General features: G+C 45.6%; 2 protein-coding genes across 3 annotated transcripts in view; both read right to left on the bottom strand.

Moving 5' to 3' along the window:
- The window catches only part of LOC146059475 (uncharacterized), a 105292-nt gene that overhangs the window by 16386 nt on the left and 69167 nt on the right, over positions 1–19739 (bottom strand). The gene's annotated exons all lie outside the window — the stretch shown is intronic.
- LOC146061613 (uncharacterized) overlaps positions 6745–19739 on the bottom strand; it is a 39455-nt gene continuing 26460 nt past the window's right edge. The window contains exons 1-2 of one of the 2 annotated variants that reach the window (XM_083174473.1): positions 13762–14408; positions 6745–8523 (exon numbers count right to left, since the gene is read on the bottom strand). In XM_083174473.1, the coding sequence (XP_083030599.1) occupies positions 7113–8504 (1392 nt within the window). In that variant the 5' untranslated portion in view covers positions 8505–8523; positions 13762–14408 and the 3' untranslated portion in view covers positions 6745–7112. Of the gene's footprint in view, positions 8524–13761; positions 14409–19739 lie in introns of those variants that run through there. The other variant, XM_083174474.1, reaches the window with a different exon arrangement.

Here is a 19739-nt window from a genome sequence, read left to right as displayed (position 1 = left end):
TAGTGTCCCCGCGGGAGCCCTGCACAATTACCGTAATGTCCCCGTCAGGTACTGTAGCTCTGCGTCTCGTGCACAAAGGGGGTGGGGGTGGAGGCGTGCGGTACGTCTGATGCACGACGTTTTGACCTACTGTAGACATTATTTATCTACAGTATACAGTACTGCAATACTGTATACTCTACCATAACCTCAGTGATCACAGTAGTGTGTGTGAACTAATGTTTCAAAGGACACTACAGTACAGTATACTGTAATGTACAGTACTGTAATTATTTTTACTCAGGACTTCAGAGGAGGATGGAAAGTGTACGCCCCAGAAGGTCACCTCAAACTTTGGCAGCCAGTAAGTGTCCTCCCGACCTGTTCATACAGTACCCCCAGTATCCACGTTGACGTGGAGTCTATTTTATCAAGTGTGGTGGGCACAGCACTTTATTGAAAACAGTCCACGGCTTTTTTTTTTAACACCCCCTCCTCCCCAGCGCAGTTAGCGTAGTTTCCCTGCAGCAGCCCTTCGTAGTCATGCAAATTAGCGAGTAACTCTCACACAGTGCAGGTAAACGCCAGATCCCCTGCGCTGGTGGATGGGTAATCATGCGTGTACAATACTGTATTGCACAGGGGCCAATGTGTTTTATTATTTTTTACAGGGCCAGTCCAGAACAGACATCAGTGGCTGACCACCCCTCCTCGTCCTCGTTACCCCTTTGAATACACCAGTCCCTGTGCTTCCATCCGCCATGAAGAAGGTAAGCATTGCTGCGCATACTGTACAGTATAGTAGGTGTGCGTAGCCCATTTTATTAGGGGGTGCACCATTCCAGGGGCATGTCAATCACTGGACATGTCCATCACCGCCTATTATTACACAAAATGCCACACACTTTAATGCCCATTAGAGATACTGTAATTACACACACAGTAATGCCAATTCCACATACAGTACTGTAATGCCATGCACAGTAATGTCCATTCCACATACTGTAATGCCACACACAGTAATGCCCATTCCACATAATGCCACCCAACATACTGTACTGTACAGTACAGTAATGCCAATTACACATACAGTAATGCCACACACCATAATGGCCAACACTCATACTGTAATGCTACACACAGTAATGACCATTTTACATAATGCTACACACCATACTGCCCATTACACATTATGCCAGGGCTTGACCAATGTTTGTAAAACAGGGATAATAGAAAATGTGCGTTCCAATGGTGCACGTCAAAAATTTACACCGTAATGCCGATTACATGTCACACAGCCAATACATACTCTAGTATACCACATGCCATAATGCCCATTACACGTTATGCCACACACCGTAATGCCCATTGCACTGCAAACTGTGATGCCCTCACTGTGATGCCCATTACATGGTGCACCTCACACTTCGTAATGCCTATTACATGTCACACAGACATTACACATTATGCCTCAGACCGTGATGCCCATTCAACATTAAGCCTCACACCGTGATGCCCATTACACATTATGCCACACACCATGCTGCCCATCACACATAATGGTACACACAGTAATGGCCATTACACAGAATGCTATACACTATAATGGCCATTACACATTAGGCAACATACTGTACTGTACTGTATTGCCCATTACACATTATTTGACACACATTATGCCACACACCGTAATGCCCATTACATACTGTACTGTACTGTACATTATTATGCCACACAACTGCGGCTTACCTACAGTGCATTCTCATTGCTAGATGTTACATGCTTGATGCCAGGGATTTATTGCTCGATGCCAGGGATTACATCTTATTGCCCTGGTCTACATGCTCCATTCCAGGTGTCTCATGCTCGTTGCCAGAGGGTGTGAAATGCTAATTGCCAGGGGGGTGGGGTGAACTGCTCATTTCCAGGGGGTAACATGCATTTTACCAGGGGTTCCATGCTACCTGAGAAGGGGGTGGTTAAATGCTAATTGACAGTGGAAGTTTCATGCTCATTGCTTGGGGGCACACTGCACACACTTTCGGGAAGCATTAAGCACTCTTCGTATCAGATACAGTACCTGCCGGAGCCGCAGCCTTCTTCCTTTTTAAACTGCATTGCCACATGCCAGAGCCACAGCAGCCTCCTTCCCTTTTGAGCTGCTGCGTATGCTGCACGTCATTTTTGTAAAGCCACCCCCGCCCTATTTACAGTAATAAGAGTACGGTAAGTTTATTAACAGTAAACAGCACTTGTTCTCATTTTTGACATTTTCCCACAGTGACTCCAATTGTAGACCAGGGCACCCTTCCAGCCCCCACCGCCTCAGCCGCTCCATCTGAGAGTAAGTCCTGTCATTTCTTTATTGAGTTTGTGTTTTTTTTTTTTCTTTCTCTCCTACTGTAATTGTGTCTTTTGTTGGCGTGTCATTGGCCCACGCTGGTAGCGTGGGCCAATGGCAGCCTAGCGCAGCCCTGCGTAGTCAGCGTTGTGTCCATGTCAGGGGGGTGGGGGTGGAGCGTTGCGCCAATGCCTCTGATGCACAAAAGGAGGCAATTGCCACTGGCAGTACTAGTGTACATCCGGTACTGCACTGGCAAATGCCTCCTTTTGAAACAACCACTATCCAGGGCAGCCGTAAGCAGGGAATGCGCAGCGGTACATTACAGTACAGTACAGTATGTGTCTTATCCACTTTGGAGCAGAGTGGATCATCTAAAGTATAGTATGGCGGGCGCAGCACTTTATAAAATTCAGTCCACGCCTTTTTGTAAAGCCACCCCCGCCCTATTTACAGTAATAAGAGTACGGTAAGTTTATTAACAGTAAACAGCACTTGTTCTCATTTTTGACATTTTCCCACAGTGACTCCGATTGCAGACCAGGGCACCATAACAGCCCCCAGCGCCTCAGCCGCTCCGTCTGAGAGTAAGTCCTGTCATTTCTTTTTTGAGTTTGTGTTTTTTTTTTCTTTCTCTCCTAATTGTGTCTTTTCTTGGCGTGCCATTGGCCCACGCTGGTACCCTGCGGGCATTCTACAGGCCCCCCCACCAATTGTTAATGTTGATTTATTATGACCAAAGGACAATACTGTAAGTGAAAAGCCTAGGTTACGTATTATGTCCGTAACCAGCGTACCTTTTATACCTACAGTAGGTACAGTATGTGCGAACAAATCGTGGCGCAGCGTAGCGTACCTTTATTGTGTATTATACACCAAAGAACCAATACCTTAATAATAGATCCCTTCGCAGTACTCTGTCTCTAATCTGCGAATACACCTTTAAGGACAGTGTCCGTAATATACCGTAACAATACACCGTTACACGTTATGCCACACACCGTAATGCCCATTGCACTGCAAACTGTGATGCCCTCACTGTGATGCCCATTACATGGTACACCTCACACTTCGTAATGCCTATTACATGTCACACAGACATTACACATTATGCCTCAGACCGTGATGCCCATTCAACATTAAGCCTCACACCGTGATGCCCATTACACATTATGCCACACACCATGCTGCCCATCACACATAATGGTACACACAGTAATGGCCATTACACAGAATGCTATACACTATAATGGCCATTACACATTAGGCCACATACTGTACTGTACTGTATTGCCCATTACACATTATTTGACACACATTATGCCACACACCGTAATGCCCATTACATACTGTACTGTACAGTATTATGCCACACAACTGCGGCTTATACCCCTTTCACATCGCACTTTTAAAACGGTATATTGCCGTTTTTTTCCCTTTTTAAAACGTTTAAGGCTGCACTGTGAATGCACCACAGCCGATTTACCGTTTCAATTTAACCGTGTAAAAAGCAGAGTCCTACACGGTTCCTTGCCGTTTTTTCTGCAATGTGAATGTGTACAGTTTGTCTGAAACGGTATTTCAGGCAAACAACACAAGCACATCCCAGTACAGTTCCCACTACTAGCCCCGCTGCGGGGCATTACTGCTGCACCCTCTCTCTATAGTCACAGGACAGGGAGCGGCAGGGAGGCAGCTGCTGCCCATTATTACCCACCTCCAGGGTCCGGATCTCCTGCTGCGTGAGGTCGTTAGAGGCGGCACACTGCGTGCGGAGCTCCCGCAGGTTGGACATGGAGATGTCGATCATGTTCTGGATGAGCTCGCAGTGCTGCCGGGCGGACAGGGCCAGTGCGCTCTCCCCGCTCCCCAGCACGGTGCCCCCCGGCTTCATCTCTACCATCTTCCGGCTCTGCATCTCCTCGGCATCGGGAAGCGTGCGGCGGGGAATGCGGCTATGTACCAGGGATGAACACAAGGGCAGCGCTGCGGGGACGAAGGCAGCGGCCGCTGCGTGACTGTCAGGCACTGTCACACGGCGAGTACCGCACAGGAGCCGCTTACATGGCCGCACGGACGCTGTGCATTGGTACAGGGGCTAACCGTGCGGCGGCGCATCCATGCAGGGTGGGGATTACAGGCAGCAGCCCGGCTCTAGGTCGCTCTTCCCCAGCCGCCCAGCCTGACAGGCAGCGGCGGCAGTGATGCTATTACAGTGCACGGTGGGGGCGGCGGCAGCAAGTTGATGTAAATAAGAAGGGACGAGTGGATAGACAGCAGCAGCAACAGCACTCAGACTGTGACACTCTTCCTCCCCTCCGCGCTGCTGCCGACAGGCAATAATGACAGGCAATGGTCACACACTGCCTTGAAACGTGTTCAGAATGAAACGTTTCAACTGCAATGTGAATGACACTGAAACCTGCATTTAAAACGGTAATCTGGCCACTATTAAGGCTCTGACCCGTTTTAATTACCGGTTTAAAATACCGGTTTTTAAAACGGGTCTGCGATGTGAAAGTGGTATTACCTACAGTGCATTCTCATTGCTAGATGTTACATGCTTGATGCCAGGGATTTATTGCTCGATGCCAGGGATTACATCTTATTGCCCTGGCAGCAGCCTCCTTCCCTTTTGAGCTGCTGCCATATGCTGCACGTCATATCGCACACTTACTGTACTTTACAGTAATAACCATACAGTAACTAGTGTATTACAAGTAATAATAATAATACTACAGTAATAAAAACTTTATTTTTAAAGCATATTTTCTCATTTTTCCACAGTGCCAAGGGTACAAGAGGACGAGGCAGCCTCCACCCCTCATCCAAATCCACCCATGGATAGAGGTAAAGTACAGTACAGTACAGTATACTGTAGTAATAGTAATGCTTACTGTACTGTAAAGTACAGTATTCAACATGTACAGTATTTCTGTTCTAAAACTGTACATTGTTTGTTTGTTTATTTTCACAGAAGAATTAAGAAGAGTGGTGCAAATGCTGCAGATGATAATAAATCGGATTTTCAATTTATTATTAGAATTAATATAATTTTTTTTTTTTTTTTAATAAAAAATTTATAACAATCATTACTGTCAGTACGTTTCATTAAAGATGGTTTGCAGTTTGTAATTATTACAGTACAGTCTACTGGGCAGGTGTCAGTACAGTACATCTTTCCAAAACTTCTTTACACAGTACCATACTGTACAATTTGAATCATGTGTGGGGACTTCAAATACAGTATAATAAAAAATAAAATAAAAAAAACACAGCACATTAATTTAAACAGGACAAAGTCATACAGTATTTTAGGTACAATAATTTAAAGTACTGTTGGTCACAACAAAGCTTTTTGCAAGGCGTGGCTGTCCTTTGTTCTCTATCCAAAACACGCTTGATTTTGCTCATTGTAGAGTGGCATGTGGTGGATAAGGGGAGAAGAAAAAAGAATAGCGTTAGTACTGAATGGTCACAAGGGTTTCGGGGGGGGGGGGGGGGACATGTTGGCAGGGGAAGGGGATGGGAGAGAGGGAGAGAGATAATGTACAGTACAGTAAGATCATAAACGTACTTTTTTTCCATTTCATTGCCAGTCCTTTGTTCTCGGTCCCAAACACGCTTGATTTTGCTCATGGTAGAGTGTCATGGTGGATAATGGGAGAGAAGAATAAAGAATACAGTAACGTTAGTACTGAATGGTCACAAGGGTTTCGGGGGGGGGGGGGAGACACATGTTGGCAGGGGAAGGGGATGGGAGAGAGGGAGAGAGATACAGTAATGTACAGTAAGATCATACAGTAAACGTACTTTTTTTCCATTTCATTGCCAGTCCTTTGTTCTCGGTCCCAAACTCGCTTGATTTTGCTCATTGTAGAGTGGCATGTGGTGGATAAGGGGAGAAGAATAAAGAATAGCATTAGTACTGAATGGTCACAAGGGTTTCGGGGGGGGGGGGGGGGAGACATGTTGGCAGGGGAAGGGGATAGGAGAGAGGGAGAGAGATACAGTAATGTACAGTAAGATCATAAACGTACTTTTTTTCCATTTCATTGCCAGTCCTTTGTTCTCGGTCCCAAACTCGCTTGATTTTGCTCATTGTAGAGTGGCATGTGGTGGATAAGGGTTGAAGAAAAAAGAATAGCATTAGTACTGAATGGTCACAAGGGTTTAGGGGGGGGGGGGGGGGGGAAATGTTGGCAGGGGAAGGGGATGGGAGAGAGGGAGAGAGATACAGTAATGTACAGTAAGATCATAAACGTACTTTTTTTCCATTTCATTGCCAGTCCTTTGTTCTCGGTCCCAAACACGCTTGATTTTGCTCATTGTAGAGTGGCATGTGGTGGATAAGGGTTGAAGAAAAAAGAATAGCATTAGTACTGAATGGTCACAAGGGTTTCGGGGGGGGGGGGGGGGGGGAACATGTTGGCAGGGGAAGGGGATGGGAGAGAGGGAGAGAGATACAGTAATGTACAGTAAGATCATAAACGTACTTTTTTTCCATTTCATTGCCAGTCCTTTGTTCTCGGTCCCAAACTCGCTTGATTTTGCTCATTGTAGAGTGGCATGGGGAGAGAAGAAAAGAGAATAGCGTTAGTACTGAATGGTCACAAGGATGTCAGGGGGGGGGGGGGAGAGAGAGATACAGTATGTTGGAAGGGGATGGGAGAGAGGGAGAGAGATACAGTACAGTAAGATCATAAACGTACTTTTTTTCCATTTCATTGCCAGTCCTTTGTTCTGTGAGTACAGTAGATGCCAGTTTGAAGAGACGTCTCCAGTTGCTGTGCTACAGTAAGCACGTCCAGCGTGTAACTCTGGGCATCCGTAGCAATCCATTTATAGTGTCCTTTATCTTTGTACAATCAGCCTTTGTAAGCTCAAATTTCCCCATGAGCCGTGTCACTATATCGAGGCGCAGATTTTCTGGGATTGCAAATTTATTACGTTGCCCATCATAATTGACCCGATTGCACCAATTCTTATACAGGTCAAAAGAAACATGCTCTTGGAAAATCTGTTGTGCATAACGGTGCATTTCCATCTTCGCTGCTTTAAAGAGAGTGTTGACACCCTCAGCTGTGATGACTTTGAGCGGCATGTCAGGCAAGGAAATCCCCACAGCGCACAATTCTTTGGGTATGATTCTAGGTGTTCTTTCATGTAGAGGTGATGTTCTTTGATGTTGAGGTAAGGTTGCGACGATCATATTTCCAGGGGACAATTGGGATGATGCAACCATTGCAGTGTCCATGTTGTTAGAGGCTTGGGATGGTGCATTGTGTCTGTCAGCCAACCAGTGAGATGTCAGTGGGGTACTTGTTAAGTTGGTCTGACGTTGTTGTGTATCTGAAGCATTATGTGTGGCAGGCAACCAGTGAGATGACACTGGTGTTGTGTCCATGTTCACCAATTCATTTGGTAAAACAGTTTCTGTGTCCATGCTAGGGCTGGCCAATCGGTTGGATGAAGCTGGTGTCATCTCCAAATCAGAAAAGTGGAAAGATGTGGTTGGTTGGGTCATTTCCAAGTCAAAATCCTCTGTTTCAAATGCATCAGGGCAGTCAAATTGTGATTGTACTGGATTAGATGTTGTGGGTGTAATGGGTGGCCCTGTAGCAGCTTGCCATTGTTTGGCTTGAGCAAGCATGTCAATCAGACCTCCTGACAGCACTTTAATTTGTCCTGTCAGTACATGAATTTCCGCTTTCAGTTCATCCACATGTACAGACAGTCCATTGTTTTGGGTTTCCAGGTGGGTCATCTTGCCCAAAATGTCTCTCACCAGCCCTGTGCAGCTACATTGTGGTGGGTTGTGATCCAGAAAGTTAAGTTTCCTACGGGACGGTGATTGAGATTTTTGTTCCAGAGGTGTAATGTGAAGCTCCAAAGGGTGCAAGTCATTATCTACGGGAACTGACACATCTGTCACTGTGTTAATGTCTTGCTGTGCATCAGTGTTAATGTCTTGCACCAGACAGTCATCGTGAGATTCTCCTATAGTCGCGAACAAAGACTTGTTCTTGGCCTTGGCATTTTTCCGTAGTTTGACAACAGGAATATTTTCTTTTCCTGCTTTCTTCTTAACGATATTATTTTTAATGTTTGGCACTAATGCAGCCATTCTCTTGGGACATGCAAGTGTAGGTTCTCCAGAATAGAATTTTTTTGTTTTCACCATCTTCAGTAGGCAGTGCACTCTACAATACACAACAATAAGATTCAAGTTAATACAGTACATACTGTACAGTACAGTACATTAGTTACAGTACAATACAGTAGCATACAGTATTGTATTATGGTATTACAGTAGTGAAAATTACAGTAGGTACAGTACTTGTGACTTATTTGGGCGCCTGATTTTCTTCATCGCACCTAAAATCGCGTCAAATTGCATCGCATACAATCATACAATTGACCCCATTTTTTATTGTATTCCCACCCTGATGGCTAAATGCCCCCATTGTTAACGCCACCCCACTTGCGCTCGCCACACTATATAAAATCAACTCCACGCCGACGTGGATTGTGGGGGTATGAAAAGGTCGGAGGACGCGTAACGCCGCCGCTCGCCACGCTTCGGGTTGGCGTTGATAGTGGGGTGGCGTTAACAATGGGGGCATTTAGCCATCAGGGTGGGAATACAATTAAAAATGGGGTCTGGGGGGCCATTTCACATACTGTATGAAACAGGCATCTGGGTACATCTGTACATACAGTACAGTATTAAAATCGCATCAAATCGCATCGCATGCAATACAATAGCATACAATGCAACAGCAATTTTCTCTTCAAAGGAATTTCAAGGGAAATCGCATCAAATCGCATGCTTAGGGTACTGGCATACAATTTCAACATTGGCTGCCCAGATACTGTAAGTCACAAGTACCGAAAATTATGTGACCGTACTGCATAGACATGAGCTTTTTTTTTCAATAAAAGGGATGAAGCGATAAACAAAAGTACAGTACGTTAACAGATGGGGCTTAGACAGACAGACTAGGAGGGGTGGAGGCAGGGGCGGGCTGGGCCGGGGGGCAGGATGCCATCTGCCCCCCAGGCCGCTCTGGCAGGTGTGCTGCGGGCCGCGCCGCCGCGCCCGTTTCTGAGGCCGCATTGCCGTTTGTTTGTTTTTTCACTGCCGGCGGCCATGTTACTGTGGTTTTTTAAATGATGTCTGAGGCCACAGCAACATGGCCGCCGGCCTCCACGGCTACGTGGAGGAGGGCTCCGGCCGGCAGCCTGTTCCCTCTTATCCCCAGTGGCAGTCGGCAGACGCTGGGTGCGGTGTGGACGTCATGACGTTGACGCCTCCCACCCACGCGTCTGCACTCAGAGACTGGAGGAAGGCTGGGGCCGCCCGCAGAGCAACTCGTGGGGGACGCTTCAGGAGGCCGCAGAGAGGGGAACAGAAATTTGTGGAGCCGCAGCAGGACAGGAGGAGCCTGGTCGAGGATAAAACACAGGATAGTAGTAAGTTAACATGATCTAAAACGACATACAGTATCTGTAATAATGCAATGACACCACAGGCTGCTCCCCCTGTATAATAATTTGTGTCATGGCATTACTATTAATAATAGTAATGCCATGACACAAATTATTATACAGGGGGAGCAGCCTGTGGTCATGGCATTACTTTTATATTATACAGGTGGAGCACCCTGTGGTGTCATTATTATTGTACAGGGGGAGCAGCCTGTGGTGTCATGGCATTATGCCATGACACCACAGGCTGCTCCCTCTGCATAATAATAATGCCATGACACCACAGGCTGCTACCCCTGTATAATATAAAAGTAATGCCATGACACCACAGGCTGCTCCCTCTGTATAATAATAATGCAATGACACCACAGGCTGCTCCCCCTGTATAATAATTTGTGTCATGGTATTACTATTGTTACTGTACTGTACTGTATATTATACAGCGGGAGTAGCCTGTGGTGTCATTGCATTATTATTATACAGTACAGCAGGAACAGCATGTGGTGTCATTGCATTATTATTATTATACAGAGGGAGCAGCCAGTGGTGTCATGGCATTCATTTTACTGTATATTATACAGGGGGAGCCACCTGTGGTGTCATAATTATTATTGTACAGGGGGACATAGGCGAATCTAGGGGGTGGTCCGGGGGTGCACAGGACCACCCATTAGCCCATTTTGTAGCTGAGGGATGGGGCTTTCCAATGAGCCCAGCCCCGTGTCTCTAGCCCCCTGGGAACCGGAGATACAACCAGGCAAAGCTGGAATGTTTTCCCAATAGGATAACATGGGACCCGCTAATTCCGACCCCCACCCAGTTCAACAGCTGCCAGTTCCCCCTTCGGCATCACTGAAGCTCGAGGTTGATCTCAGTCGAACCCAAATCGCTGGGCCTTCAATCTGATACCAGGCTGGATCCATATGGGTTAATTGGTTCCAGGGATATTGAGGTGAATATTTCTTAAATGTAATTTCATGATGGTTTATGTTATTTGAGGGCAGATTTCTCTGGAACCAAGCAGCCCAGTTTCACGGGACCAAAATCATTTGAAGCCAACTCAAAAGTTCTTCAATATGATACTGGTCTCATGTAAATGGGTCAGTTGGTTCCGAAGATATAGCTGGTTGGTTAAAGGGGGGTAGGGAGAGGGGAGTGGTTGTCTCTCCCCTTCACACCAGAAAATGCAGGGACTAGGCTGGTGTATAAGGGGTCAGCCTGGGAATGTCCCTGCATGATCCTGGCACCATATTCCCGGGTAAATCCCTGCATTTTCTGTTGTGAAAGGGGTATTATTTCAAACAGCCGTGACCTGCAGTGCTCTGAATACAGCCGGGCAGCCCCCTGCTCTCTGCCCAGCTGTCAATGACTGTCACCCCGGCAGCTTCCACTCCAATTCTTCTTCCCGCTTTCACCTCAGCCCTTCCCCCCCCTTTAATCATGTGGTGCCGGCGCCCGGCGTGCTCCCCCGACGTCACGCACAACAACAGCGCGCACAATATTTCAAATGTCCACTCGGATAGAGGGGACACCAGAAGGGGAGTGGGAGCGTGCTCTGCGCTGCGCTCTGCTCCTCTCCCCATAGAAGCAGCTGCACCTCTCTCCATCTCTCCCTGCAGCAGCAGAAAAGGCTCATATAAAAATTTCCAGTGTGGCACTTTTGGGTACATTGCTTAAGGGACGCTACAAGTGGCAGTATGTGGGGGCATTACGCATAATGTGTGGCTTAATGTGTAAGAGGCATTACGGTGTGCAGCATCATGTGTAAGCGGCATTATGTGTGCTGCATCATGTGTAAGGGACATTATGTGTGCAGCATCATGTGTAATGGGTACTATTTTGCGCGGCATCATGTGTAATGGGTACTATGGTGTGCGGCATCATGTGTAACGGGTACTATGGTGCCATCAAGCAAGAACTCCCTAGCAATGAGCACGTAGGTAAGCAGCACTTATGTGGCAAATATGTAATGGGCATTACGGTTTGTTATATAGTATGTACTGGGCATCATGATGTGTGGCACAATGTGTAATGGGCATTATGGTGTGTTGCCTTATGTGTAAGTGGCATTACGGCGTGTGGCTTTATGTGTAATGGGTATTACGGAGTTTGCTAAAATGTGTAATGAGCATTACTGTGTATGGTCTAAAGTGTAATACCACACGCCTTTTTGTGATGCCACGCCTCCTTCCCATGAGGTCACGCCCCATTTTTTGTGCGCGGCTACGCCGCGCAAAGGTCCCCCTGCTGCTATGTCTAGATCTGGGACCACCCATTACCATAATTCTAGATTCGCCTATGCAGGGGGAGCAGACTGTGGTGTCATGGCATTATGCCATGACACCACAGGCTGCTCCCTCTGTATAATAATAATGCCATGACACCACAGGCTGCTCCCCCTGTATAATATAAAAGTAATGCCATGACACCACAGGCTGCTCCCTCTGTATACTGTAATAATAATAATGCAATGACACCACATGCTGTTCCTGCTGTATAATAATAATGCAATGAATTAATAAAAAATGTAATAAAAAAAATAAAAAAATAAACTGGTACAGTATTCTGGTTCTCCGGATACCTGTAATCTAGTATTACTGTACAGTAATTACTGTACAGTATTACAATACGAACACCCACAGCTAGGGGATTTTGTACACAGCTAGGGGATTTTTTACACAAACAGTATGACTGAGTCTGCGAAATAGTCTATTAATATGCGCAAAAATCCCCAAACTGCGAAAAAATACGTTACTACAGTATACAGTATTTACAGTATTACACCAACAGTATTTACAGTTGCACAGATTATACGAGAATACCCATAGTAGCAGCCTGCCAGTAGTAGCCCACCCTAATAGAGTATTGTCATCGCTAGTCGGGGATCTGCGGCCTATACACACCAGGCAATTTTAACACGTACAATATTCTAAATGGCGCTACAGTATCTCTACTGCACTGCACTGTACTGTATGTGGCATCCATGTTGATCCCTAAAATGGCGGAAAATCACGATACCACGTGATCCTATTGCTGTGACTACTTCAATTACAAGTACAGTATGCGGGAAAAAATGCCAAATGATCCGTTATTTACGGTATTACAACAATATTACTGACAATACCCCAATCCAGGATTTATTACACATTATACGGACAATACCCATAGCGGCAGCCTGCAGTAGCCTAATAAAGTATTCTCATCGCTAGTCGGGGAACTCTGGACCATACACACCAGGCAATTTTCAGATGAAAAACGTTTAGTGTGTACTGTATGATCCTCAAGAGAATCATGCACTGTTCATTATGGTACTTACTGTATGGTACAGTACCTGAAGCAGAAGTGCAGTAAGGGGGAGGGAAAGTTGATCCTGCCCTCGCAAATGTAGCGGGGGATCTGCGTCCCATACACACTAGGCAATTTTAACACATTGTACAATATTCCACATGGCGCTATCTCTACTGCACTGTGCAGCCATCTCGATTCCCAACATGGCTGAAAATCACGATACTGTATCACATGTGCTCCTCCTGACTGACTCTGCGAAACAGTCTGTAAACATGAGAAAAACACCGGTCCCCTCGTTTGAGGAAAAAATACGTGTTTTACGGTATTACACCAATGGTATTACGAAGAGAACTAGTATTTAGCAGCCTACAGTAGCCCACCCTAATAGAGTACTGTCATCGCTAGTCGGGGATTTGCGGCCCATACACACCAGGCAATTTTAACACATTGTACAATATTCTCAATGGCACTTGTACAGTATACAGTATTCTGCACCGGGTGCATTTGAACAGTAGGGAAAGAAGGGAAACATCTTCATTAAGGGAAGGGTGGGAACCGAGCGCTTCCGCGCAGGGACCGTTTTGTAGTGCTGCTTACTGTATACTGTAATGCAGCAATCAGTGAAATGTACAAATGACTGTACTACTGTATAGTGTACTTACTGCTCCAGCGAGAAGATACAGTAGTGTTCTTGCGGAAGGAAGGCAGTATGATGGTAAAACGGTAGAAACACGAAAGCAGCAACAACTTGACTTTGGATTCAGCAGAATGAATAGTCCAGGTGTACAGGTAGAATCTCGTGCTTGTATACAGGCAAGAGATGAAGAGACGATCCGTAGCAATTCTACACGGTTTAGATGCAGAAAAACAAACTGGATTGTTTGACAATTTTAATGTACTGTAGCTGAATTTATGCTGGCAGAGACAAAGGAAATCCTTCATGAAGCTGATAGGTGCATTTGAATTATGTACAATTACCAGCGAAACAAAAAGGCAGACTGAAATTAACATATGACTGCAATCAACATCTTATTGTCTGAGGTGTCGGTCTGTGTCTGAGTTTGGAGAAATCTATTGTTGCTGAAAAAAAACGTTCTCTGTAGCGCAGTACAGTATGTACAGTATGGGTATTAACTATCGTTTTTGTTTGTGGAAAAGTCCGAAAGATTTTGATAAGCACCAACTACTGTAACTGTATTAGTTTAAAAAAAAAAAAAAAGAACGTTTAAAAAATAAAAATATAATGTAACCAACTGAGGATCGAACTACTGATACTGAGATAGTGAAGCCGTGCCTCTACCCGCTAGGCCACTATTGCCTGTGATTTTACTGCTGGCAGATGGTTAGCATGGCTTCTGCACCAATCAAATACAGTTCATGACCATCCAGTACGTCACTGCGGCTGCGAATAAAAGAAAAGAACTCTGTCCGTAAAGTAAGGACAAAATCCGTAGTGTAAAGTATGATACTGTAGGTCCTCAAATAAAGTTTTAAGTAGTCATCCAGCAATAGCAAAGGTTAGCATGTCTTCTGTACCAATTACATAAATGACCGTACGTAGCTGCTTCTGCGAATAAATACAAAACAATCTGTCCGTAAAGTAAGGACAAAATCCGTAGTGAAAAGTGGCTGGTTAGCAATGGTTAGCGAATTTAATCCCGAAACACGGTCCTCAAGGCAAGGAGTTTTACCTGAAAAGCTAAATCTATTTTGCGAAAAAAAACGTTTAAAAAATAAAAATATAATGTAATCAACTGAGGATCGAACTACTGATACTGAGATAGTGAAGCCGTGCCTCTACCCGCTAGGCCACTATTGCCTGTGATTTTACTCCTGGCAGATGGTTAGCATGGCTTCTGCACCAATCAAATACAGTTCATGACCATCCAGTACGTCACTGCGGCTGCGAATAAAAGAAAAGAACTCTGTCCGTAAAGTAAGGACAAAATCCGTAGTGTAAAGTATGATACTGTAGGTCCTCAAATAATGTTTTAAGTAGTCATCCAGCAATAGCAAAGGTTAGCATGGCTTCTGTACCAATTACATAAATGACCGTACGTAGCTGCTTCTGCGAATAAATACAAAACAATCTGTCCGTAAAGTAAGGACAAAATCCGTAGTGAAAAGTTGTGGCGGCCACTGTTTTGTAGAAGAGATTTTTACGCATGCGCTGTACTGTTTGGGAAAAGTGACATCTGGTGGTCAATGAGTGTAAGTGCAGGCTACATTTACAAGATTACGTTACGTTATAACGCGATCTATAACGGGACTATAGCGCAAGGAGCAGGCGCGATCCAGGCGCGATTTGCATGGCGCACTGTATGCGCAACGCAGCCACGATGTACCAGGCCATAACTGTATTTCTCCGCTGGGGGTGGTGCCTAAGAGAGAGCCTGGGAAATATAGGTTGATTCAGCATTTATCTTATCCAGAGGGGGGCTCAGTGAATGAGGCATTGGATCAGGAGGTTTGTAGCGTCAGCTATGAATTGTTTGAGCATGCATTAAGGTTGGTGCAGGGTTTCGGTAAGGGAGCCTTGTTGGCTAAGGTAGATGTGGAATCAGCTTTTAGGATTTTGCCTTTGCACCCGGAATCGTTCAAATATATGGGTTTTAAGTTAGGAGGAGAGTTTTATATAGACAGATGTTTACCGATGGGTTGTTCGGTTTCATGGTCATTCTTTGAGCGTTTTAGCAGCTTTCTGCAGTGGTGTATTAAGGCAGGTTGTAAGCAGCAAGGGGTTACCCACTACCTGGATGACTTTTTGTTAATAGGTCCGGCGGATAGTGAGGTGTGTAGTGAGTTACTTTTTTCAACCAGTGCTTTGTTTTGGGTGCTGGGGGTGCCAATTGCAAAGGAGAAGACGGAGGGGCCCGTTAGTAAGCTATCTTACTTGGGCATTGAGATAGATACAGTAGTGGGTATTTGCAGGCTTCCAGAGGAAAAGGTGTCGAGGTTGAAGGGGCAGTTAGAGGAGTTCTTAAAGGTGAAAAGGGTCACTTTGAAGCAGTTGCAGTCATTGCTGGGGTTGTTAAATTTTGCCTGTAGGGTGATCCCAATGGGCAGAGTTTTTTGTAGAAGGTTGGAGAGGGCTACGGCGGGGGTTAGGAAGCCTCATCATCAAGTTAGGATCTCCACGGAGTTAAAAGAAGATCTGAAAGTTTGGCTATGTTTTGTGAGGGATTTTAATGGAGTTAGGATTTGGCAGGAGGCGGTGGCAAATGACGAACTGCAATTATTCACGGATGCATCTGGGACAATAGGTTTCGGAGCTTATTTTAAAGGGCACTGGTGCGCGGAAGAGTGGCCGGAGGATTGGAGGGTGAAAGGATTTACTGCTAGTATGTTACTGTTAGAGCTTTTCCCAATAATAGTGGCAGTTGAGCTATGGGCTAGGCAGATTGCGGACAAGAACATTGTTTTTTGGTGTGACAATTTGGGAGTAGTTCATTCAGTCAACAACCAGAGGTCGGATTGTCCAAGGGTAATGCGTTTACTTAGGCATCTCATTCTGCGATGCTTGCAGGAGAATATTACTTTCTCAGCAAGGCATGTCCCGGGGGTAAAGAATGAAATAGCGGATGCGTTATCAAGGTTCCAATGGGATAGGTTCAGGAGGCTGGTGCCAACAGCTGATATTGATGGTGTGTCATGTCCTTCTCAATTATGGCAGATCATCGAGCCGGCATCGAGAGTCTAGCCCTGAAGGCTTTGGCCCCAAGTACGCTGAGAAGTTACTCGGCGGCTTGGAACGAATGGTCGGTTTTTACAGCAAGGTGGGGTGAGGGTAAGTGCCAGGAGGAAGTCATGTTGGAATTCGTTTGGGCGTGCCACCAGGAGGGTAGATCTAAGGCAGCAATGTCTGGGGCTTTGGCGGGAATCGCTTATTTCGCTAAATTGAAGGGTCAAAAAGACCCTACCAAGTCATTCCTTTTGTCTAAGGCATTGAAGGGGTGGGCCAGGGAGCAGAGGGCGGAAGGAGATTTGAGAAGGCCAATAGATCAGGGTTTGCTGCAGGATTTAGTCACGGCAGTTTCGGGGGTGGCAGTGGATGAATATGAATCAGCCCTGTTTGGTTTGGCATTTGTGCTTGCGTTTTTTGGGGCATTTAGGATTGGGGAGTTAGTGGCAAGAAATAAATCGTGTGTGGTGTCTGGGGTTTTGAAAGAGAATGTGGTGATTAAAAAAGATTTAGCGTTGATAAAGATTCAGAGATCAAAAACGGATCAGCTGGGTAGGGGGCGCTGGATTTCGTTGAAGGCAGAGGAGAATAAAGGGATCTGTCCGGTGGAGTTGGCAAACAAATTCAATTTGGTTAGGCCAAAGGGGGGGGCTCAATGGTTAGTGCATAGGGATGGTACGCCATTAACTAAATTTCAATTTTCTAGTGTGTTTGGTAAGTGTTTGGTGGCCTTGGACATACCAGAGGAGGAATATGGTACTCATTCTTTTAGAATTGGTGCAGCAACTTGCGCAGCGGTAGCGGGCAGTTCAGATGAGGCGATAAAGCGGCTGGGTAGGTGGAAATCGGCAGCTTTTAAGGCGTATATAAGAGGGGATAAGTTATAGAGAGCGCGCTCCTGGCGAGTTTGTTTTTTAGGTAACCCAGGGCCATAAGCCGCCTGCCTTTTATGAAGGGGGATTGGATGGCGTTTCACTTTTTTCCTCTTAAAATCTGAGGTTTTGTGTTGTTCACATCCATCTGGGTAGCCTAAACAACTCAGTTTACCTTACCTTGGCTAGTTGCTTTAGATATGTTAAGTAATTTAAGTTTCTAACGGTTATCTTATATAATTTTATTTTAGGTTCGGCTGATGTGGTGGGTAGGGTGTGGATTGTAGGACACTCATATATATATTGGGCAGGAAGGCATGAGAACAGGACCAAAGGGACTGGTAGGGTGAAGTGGATTGGAGTGAGAGGTCTTTGCTGGTTCAGATTATGGGACTTATTATTGATTTCAGAGAAGAAGTGGGGTGCTCCAGACGTGCTGATCATTCACGCAGGTGGCAACGACTTAGGGTCGTGCAAAGGCGTTGAATTGATCATAGCAATTAAGATTGATCTTCAGGGCATAAAGGAGAGATGGCCCGAAGTGAGGTTGTATTGGTCGGAGATGATTCCGAGGAGGGTATGGAGAGGGACACAAGGAGGAGCTGCATTGGATAGGGTGAGGAGAAAGCTCAATGCAGCAGTGTCCAAGTTTATCTGGAGCATTGGAGGTTTTGTGATTAAGCATCCGGGGATCAGATATGAGAAGGAGGAGCTTTATAGGGCAGATGGAGTACATCTTAATAAGGAAGGGATGAAGTTATTTGTCACAGCCTTGTTGGGAGCGCTGGGTATGTGAGGATTTCTAGCTGGGTGGCGGACTCTGGCCTGCGGTGGCGGCCTTCGTTTTGGCGGAGAGCATGGCTCCTCGGTTGAAAGAGATTAGCGTGACAGAAATTGGCTAGCATTTTCCCTGGGAGAGAGGCGAGTCGGTCACTACCTTAGGGGAGGACCAGGTCACCATCTTAGGGAGGGACCAGTGCTCTGCCAGTTAAGGGAAGATTGAGCTACTCAGTTAGGTTACGCAGGGCGTGGCTATGGCCACGCCCATTTTTTGCATTGATACATAGGCGATTGCCGAGGGCCATGCTTCTTGGGCCACTTTTGATTAATCCTTGAATTTCCAGCCATTCGTTTAAATAAATTCTGGCTGTGACCTTAATTTTCCAATTTACACAGTTGTCTGAGTCATTATTTATTGTCTCCGAGTCAAGTTATTTGTGTCCGAGTCTTTATTTCATTAGCGTAGAATTCTGAATGAGTAAAACATATGGGTGACTTAATAGAATCAAAAGCTTACCTAAGCTTGAGATGAAATAAGCACCCTGTTTTTGTAGTAAGAATTAGTAGAGCAGTTGTCATTGGTGGTTTAGTGCTAGGTACTGGTTGGTTGCAGGTCAGGTGGGTTAGCCAGTAGTGACAGAGTAGGGGGAGGAGTTTGAAAGGTTATATAAGTGTTAGCTGAGGTAAATTATCCCTCTTGCCATTTTTGGATTCCCACCCACCCACCCGAAGTAAGAAATTTTGTTGTGTAAGTGCAAAGGTTTAGGACCTTGCAGGAGGAGGAAAAGGAGAAGAGTTGCAAAGGCTGAGGGCCTTGCAAATTGAAGGGCGAAGGAAAAGTGCAAAGGTTTAGGACCTTGCAAGAGTGATGGAGGGCGGAGAGCATGGCTCCTCGGTTGAAAGAGATTAGCGTGACAGAAATTGGCTAGCATTTTCCCTGGGAGAGAGGCGAGTCGGTCACTACCTTAGGGGAGGACCAGGTCACCATCTTAGGGAGGGACCAGTGCTCTGCCAGTTAAGGGAAGATTGAGCTACTCAGTTAGGTTACGCAGGGCGTGGCTATGGCCACGCCCATTTTTTGCATTGATACATAGGCGATTGCCGAGGGCCATGCTTCTTGGGCCACTTTTGATTAATCCTTGAATTTCCAGCCATTCGTTTAAATTAATTCTGGCTGTGACCTTAATTTTCCAATTTACACAGTTGTCTGAGTCATTATTTATTGTCTCCGAGTCAAGTTATTTGTGTCCGAGTCTTTATTTCATTAGCGTAGAATTCTGAATGAGTAAAACATATGGGTGACTTA

The sequence above is a fragment of the Crinia signifera genome, chromosome 1, assembly GCF_055691185.1.
Source record: "Crinia signifera chromosome 1, ASM5569118v1, whole genome shotgun sequence".
NCBI lineage: Eukaryota > Metazoa > Chordata > Amphibia > Anura > Myobatrachidae > Crinia > Crinia signifera.
This window is presented reverse-complemented; position numbering and strand designations above follow the sequence as displayed.